The sequence below is a fragment of the Petaurus breviceps genome, unplaced genomic scaffold, assembly GCF_028583685.1.
Source record: "Petaurus breviceps papuanus isolate PSGF00001 unplaced genomic scaffold, PetGlider_PUasm1.0 189, whole genome shotgun sequence".
Lineage (NCBI taxonomy): Eukaryota > Metazoa > Chordata > Mammalia > Diprotodontia > Petauridae > Petaurus > Petaurus breviceps.
In genome coordinates this window covers 6,878,147-6,885,053 of record NW_027185809.1, presented here as the reverse complement: position 1 = coordinate 6,885,053, position 6,907 = coordinate 6,878,147, and the positions used below count along the sequence as shown (strand labels likewise).

Here is a 6,907-nt window from a genome sequence, read left to right as displayed (position 1 = left end):
AGAAAGAAAGAAAGAAAGAAAGAAAGAAAGAAAGAAAGAAAGAAAGAAAGAAAGAAAGAAAGAAAGAAAGAAAGAAACTGAATGTTTTAAATTAAAAAGAAAAAAATTATCCATTTTAAATCAAAAAATAAAATAAAAACATTTTTTTAAAAAATGAAATGTACAGTCAAGATGGTAGAGTAGAAGCAAGCTCTGGCTTTCACCTTCCCCAACTCATGTAAAAGGGGATTCTGAACAAACTCTGGAGCTACAGAACCCACCAAATGACAAAGAAGCTAACCTCCTGCTGAGGATGGCCCAACAGGCTGGCAGGAATTGGCCAGCACAGGGCTCTGGGAGCCGAGCCCAGCTCCACACCAAGGTTTTAGCCCCAGGGCAGACCTGACCAGCTGCTGGCTAGAGGGACTCCAGATCACCTGCAGATGTGGCGATCTGGAATTATCAACACATAGATGCTAAGGACAAAGTGAGAGGTCAGTGCACTGTGGACTTTGGGACCCAGTAGTTAGGAGTGCATCAGCTTTTGCCCCCAGGGTGAGAAGCCGCTGAGGAGCCATGGCTGTGCAGCGGCCCCCCAAGGCCCCCACGTGGCAGCTTCAGCTCCTGGCCTGCAGAGTGTAGGGGGACCAAGCAACCAGTCTGAGGGATAATTGCTCTTGCTTTAACCTGCTTGGATCTGGATTGCGGTCTAGGGTGGAGGTCCTAGGGTGTGTGTCCAGCTTGCCAAAGTGTGTGAAGGCTTCAGCAAGGGCAGCCAACTAATACCTCCGGCAGCTGAGAAAACCCCAGCATTTGGTATGAAGCTGCCCTGTCTGGTAGCAGAGTCCTACTGTCACAACAAGCCCAAAAGACAAGTAATTGAGTGGCAACATGACCAGGCAAAGGAAGCAAAGCAAACAGAAGAATCCAACATTAGACTCCTATTTTTGGGGACAAAAAGGAGCAAAGCATCGAACAGAAGGAAGACAGTGAAGTCAGAACTCCTGCACCAAAATCTTCAAAGGAAAATACAAGCTGGTTACAGGCCATAAAGGACCTTAAGAAGCAGATAAGAGAAGTGGAGGAAAAATTGGGAAGAGAAATGAGAACGATGCAAGAAAATTATGAAATGAGAGTCAACAGCCTCAGTGAGGAAAATAATACCTTAAAAAATAGACTAACTCAAATGGCAAAAGACTAACTCAAAAAGGCAATGAGGAGAAAAATGCCTTAAAAAGGCACATGTGCCAGATGGAAAAAGAATCTCAAAAGTTCAATGAGGAGAATCATTCCTTCAGAATTAGATTGGAGTAAATGGAAGCTAATGACTTTATGAGAAATCAAAATGCTGTTAAACAGATCCAAACAAATTAAAGAATAGAAGGCAATGTGAAATATCTTATCTCATGGGAAAAACCACTGACCTGGAAAATAGATCCAGGAGAGATAATTTTAAAACTATTGGACCACCTGAAAGCCACGATCAAAGAAAGAACCTAGAAATCATCCTCCAAGAAATCCTCAAGGAAAACTGCCTTGATGTTTTAGAACCAGAAGGCAAAATAGAGGTTGAAAGAATCTACCCATCACCACCTGAAAAAGATCCCAAAAAGAAAACTCCTAGGAATATTATAGCCAGGTTCCTAAATTCCCAGATCAAGGAGTGAATATTACAAGCAGCCAGGAAGAAACAATTTAAATATTGTGGAAACACAATCAGGATGACTCAGGATCTGGAAGCTTCTACACTGAGGGATCGAAGGGCTTGGAATGTGATATTCTGGAGGTCAAAGGAGCTGGGATTAAAACCAAGAATCACCTACCCAGCAAAACTGAGCACCATGTTTCAGGGGGAAATATGGTCATTCAGTGGAATAGAAGACTTTCAAGCATTCTTGCTTAAAAAACCAGAGTTGAATAGAAAATTTGACATTCAGATACAAGAAGCAAGAGAAGCATGAGAAGGTAAACAGGGAAAAGAAATCATAAGCCACTTATCAAAGTTGAACTATTAACATTCCTACATGGAAAAACAATAATTGTAACTGATGAAACTTTTCTCAGTATGAAAATAGTTGAAGGGAATAGAAATATATGTCTATATACGAGGGTATATGGGCATATGAATACATATGTGAATGTGTGTATATATGTTTACAGGTATACATAGATAGAGGGCACAGGACCAATTTAACAGGGATGATACTTAAAAGGTGAAATTAAGAGGTTAGAGGAATATAATGAGAGGAAATGGGGAGAGACAGAATGGGGTAAACTATCTCATATAGAAAAGGCAAGGGAAAATGGTTACAATGGAGGGGAAGAATAGGAAGGCAAAAGGGAATGGGTCAACCTTATTCCCATTGACTCTGGCTTGAGGGAATGAAATACACACTAAATAGGGTTTCTCAATCTCCAGGAGAGTAGGGGGGAAGGGAATGAGAGGGGGAATGATGGAAGAGAGGGCAAGTTGGGGGGGAGGGAAGCTGGAAGCACCCGCTTTTGAAAAGGGATGAGATCAAAGTAGAGAATAGAACAAGTGGGAGGTGGGATAGGAGGGAGGGTAATATAGTCAGTTTTTTATGATATATCTACTATGTTAATGTTTTGCATTACCTACACATGTACAACCTATACTGAACTGCTTATCTTCCCAGTAAGGGTGGGTGACAAGGGAGGAAGGGAATGAATCTGGAATTCAAAGTTTTAAATCAAATGTTTATATATACACACATATACACACACACATATAAATACTATTATTAATACTATTTTACACGTAATTGGGAAATAAGATATACAGGCACTGGAGCATAGAGATCCACCATGCCCTACTGGAAAAATTGAAAGGGGTATGGGAGAAGATATGGGAGAGAGAAGATTGGAGGAGGGGATATCCTGTGGGACTGCTAGTTTGAGGCGGTGGGTAGGGGAAAATCAGGGAGAATATTTGTAACTCAAAATCTGGCGGAAAGGAATGATGTAAATCAGAAGTTAATAAAGCATTTGAAAAATGAAAAAAAAAATGAAATGTACCATGGTTGACATTATATAGGTGTTTTGTGACTATCTCTTGTAACAGTTTGGTTGCAACATATTTTGACGTCACTGACATAAAACTATGAAATATAAAAAGGATTTTGGTAAAGTTTCTATCCGTATCCAATGAAGCAGAATGACCTCAGTATGTAGGAATTTTTTTTTTTTTTAATTTTATGGCATTTTTCTATGTTCAGATTCAGAGTATCTCATAGTTGAAAGGGATCTGAGGTCATCAGCTCCAAGCTATACCTTAAAAAGTATACCCTCTACAATGTTCCTCATAAATGATCAACCAGATTTGGCTTGAAAATCATTAGTGAGGTCCAGGAACCCCATCACCTTCAGAGGCAGTCCATTCCATTTTGGTTTTGGGGTTGTTTTTTTTCTTTTTGCAGGGCAATTGGGGTTAAGTGACTTGCAAAAAGTCACAGGGGTAGTGTTTCAAGTGTCTGGGGTCAAATTTGAACTCAAGGTCCTCCTGACTCCAGGCCTGTGCTCTATTCACTGCTGCCACCTAGCTGCCCAGTGCATTCCATTTTGAATAGCTCTTAATGGTGGGCTGATTTTCTATTAAGCCTGTCCCTAGGCAACTTCCATTTGTTCTCTGGGGCTAAGCAGAGTCTTATCTATTGAACAGCCCTCCAAATACTCAAAAGACAAAGATCTTGTCCCCTTCCCATCTTGCCCACACTGATCATACTCAGTTTCTTAACCAGTCCCTATATGGTATAAACTCAAGGCTCTTGACCAACCTGGCAGTCCTCTTCTTGAGGCCCTTCCAGTTTTAGTTGGAACAGTATTGTCCAGATATAACCTCACCAGGGGAGAGGCAAGTGGGCCTACCAATGTCCTAGTATTGGGCAGCATGACTAGCCTAACGTAGCCTAAAATCCTATTAGCTCATTTCTTTGGCTGCCATATCCTTCCTTCATCTTGAGCTTGAAATACACTAACCTGCCAGTTCTTTTTCATTGTTTCTTTCATTTCTTACTTGTAAAGGTGGATTTTTGCACTGCTTGGTTAAATTCCAAGAGGCCCAAGATACCCAGGAAGATGAAGGGACATACTTTGCTTCAGGTAGCATTTTGATGGAGAGTTTTTTCAAAAGACAATATTACTGTTCTCATTTGTCTAAAAGAATAAAAATTACAAAAGCAAAATACAACGGAAAACTAATGAACAAAGATGATTTAAAGAAAAATGCACACTTATTTTATTATTTTATTTTTGGAGGAATTTAGAAAACATAGAAACAAATATTGATATATTGCATAAAAAAAAGTTAAAGTCTGTACATCATCCAAATCTTAAAAATCCAACTGTGCCTGTGGTACACTAGGAACAATGAGCTAACATAGTTTGCTTTCTGAACAAAATAATATTTCTAGCATGGCTTCTCTTGATAACTAGCATGACAAACATGAACAGAGTCCTTAAAATGATTTTTAAAAAAAGTTTCAACCCCAAAGTGACTGATGCTGGTTGAAAGCAGCACCAACTGTCAAGTGTGTAGGATGGAAATGCACTGTCAAAAGGAAGCATAAACCATCACAGACTGAAAAAAAAATAAGTAAATAAATAATCTTAAGAGAAAGAGATCTAAGAGATAGCTGAAGTTTGAAATTATCTGTTTTGCTTGTGTATTATCATACACACAAAATGTGGTTTTTTAATCTGTCACCAGGAAAATAATGGACAAGATGGAATCAAAACATATTAATTTTTAGGTGACAACTTTTCAGATAAAAATGCTAACCTGAAGTAGTAATGGTTTGACATCCTCTAACATTTAAAGCTATTTAACATACTGTTAGGAAACTGAATTTGTGATAATATTTACAGTGGATTTTATTTTTTAAACTGTCCTTCACTCAAGTAAAGAGGATTTCTTGTCTCTTAATTAATAAAAATCTTCTACCAAAGCATTCAACTCCTGAAAATCTCTCTCCATTCAGACAGTGTCTTAATTTGAAAGACTTGTACTAAGTATAAATAGGCCCCTGGGTGATCAAAATTTCACAGCCTAAACCAGAAGAACACCATGGAAGCTCCAGATCCAGGAATTTATGTCATCTGAGGTAAAAAACAAATACATTTATGACTAACCCAAGAAATAAGCAGTTGGTTTTCCTGAAGAGAGGCCAAGTTTTAAGATGAATGCTAGGTCATAAATTTTGCTCCATAATTTTAGAGAAAAGTAATATACATTCTAATGAGAGCAATCTAGTACTGGGGATGTTTGTATATATCAAATGTAGAGATATATAATCAAACTATTAAAGAGGTGGGAAAAATCTTACTCTTTATAGAACTGGTTATAAAAATCAATTGTCTGTAGGGATTCAAAAAATTTAATTCACAGATTAAAGGGCAATCTAAAATCAAATTTTAAAATCCTTTCACACAGAGAGGAAAAAAACTATTATGCTACACAGTTTTAATTTGTACAAAAAAAAAAACACAAAGTAGTTCAAAGTATTATCCATTTGCTATTCTAAAAGTTAAAACAAAAGACTCAACCCATATTCTAAATATTTGAGGATAACAACCTCATTTCTAGTTCATATTCTTTGATGTATGCCAATTAGATTTGCCAAGAAAGGCAAAAACAAGCCCAGAAAGAGAATGTTACCCCTTTATTTAGGAAATAAATCAACATTTCATTGTAAGTTAGTAATGTGAATTACTCCAAAAAACAAAGTTAAAAGTATACTTTACTAATTTCCAACGAAATGTCCAAAACTTTCCATATGTAGTAAGTTGGAGTCTGTCAGGATCAAAGTCTATTTAATCCATATTTCCATACTTGTAAGTATATAAATATTGTTCTAAAGGAAATCATACTCTGCAAACAAGTTTGTTTTAGGTCCAATCATCTTAGGGGAGTGGACAAAGATTTTTTTTTAAGCAAATACTGGTATTTCTTGTATAAAAAAATCAGCAAGACAAAATTTTTAAAAATCTCAATTTACAATATACTGTAAACTCCAAAGACAAGAGAAGCCACAAAGTTTCACACACCAGCAACTGGTAAAGAGGTTTTCTCCAGATGTTTATAAAACTTTATATCTTCCTTTATTTGTTGGTTGATATGAATTTTGCTGTAATTAAAAGAATTGTCATGGTCAGACAGAGCAAAAAAAACACCCCCATCAAACTGAACACCACCCTCTATATAAATTCAATAGCAAAACTTTACAACAATAATAAATTTCCATTCAATTAGACCAAATCAATTTTTGCATCTTTTCCACTTGATATTTCATCTAAATAATCTAATCATAAATGGAGAAAATACTAACTTTATTGGGTATGAGAAAAATATTAGCAATCTTTCAAGAGCCTATCATTTACCTGTATGTCACTCAACTACTTATTCATCAGTGGTTTCTACATATCTAATTAACAGACATACCAAGATGTTAACATATATACTTAAAATAGGATAAGGATCTCTAATTTTTCATTGATATAGAGACCTTCCAGATTAAGAAACTTCCTCTACCAACGTAGATCAGCACCTTCTCTGAAACTTACAGTCTTGGAGAGTTTGTCTAGCCCTAAGAAATAAAGTGACTTGTCCAGGCTCACACAGCTGGTATATGTTAGGGGAAGAATTTGAACCCAGGAGCTCTGATTACTCATTATGCCACACTGCACCTTTCATTCACTTAAGAAGATTTTTTTAATGCCAGATGCTGGTGGAAAAGTAGCTTAAGATCTCATTTTAAGGTTATTTCCTCCTGTAGCATTCTGTATAATTTATTCCATTAACTCTGTGTAGTGAATAGCACTTTTCCTGCCTCACAAGAGTGCTGCATAAGAGATATTTGAGTTGAAAAGTCCAATAACACATACTTAGAAGAAAGCAAAAATCAATTTTTCA

General features: G+C 36.8%; 3 protein-coding genes across 4 annotated transcripts in view; all 3 read right to left on the bottom strand.

The window, feature by feature from the left end:
* Window positions 1-6,907, bottom strand: part of CUNH5orf24 (chromosome unknown C5orf24 homolog) — a 228,599-nt gene that overhangs the window by 96,358 nt on the left and 125,334 nt on the right. The window lies entirely within an intron of this gene.
* The window catches only part of PCBD2 (pterin-4 alpha-carbinolamine dehydratase 2), a 290,006-nt gene that overhangs the window by 165,669 nt on the left and 117,430 nt on the right, over window positions 1-6,907 (bottom strand). The window lies entirely within an intron of this gene.
* The window catches only part of DDX46 (DEAD-box helicase 46), a 64,063-nt gene continuing 61,366 nt past the window's right edge, over window positions 4,211-6,907 (bottom strand). For both annotated transcript variants that reach the window (XM_069091859.1, XM_069091860.1), the window contains exon 23: window positions 4,211-6,122. In XM_069091859.1, coding sequence (XP_068947960.1) covers window positions 6,075-6,122 — 48 coding nt within the window. In that variant the 3' untranslated portion in view covers window positions 4,211-6,074. The remainder of the gene's footprint in view (window positions 6,123-6,907) is intronic.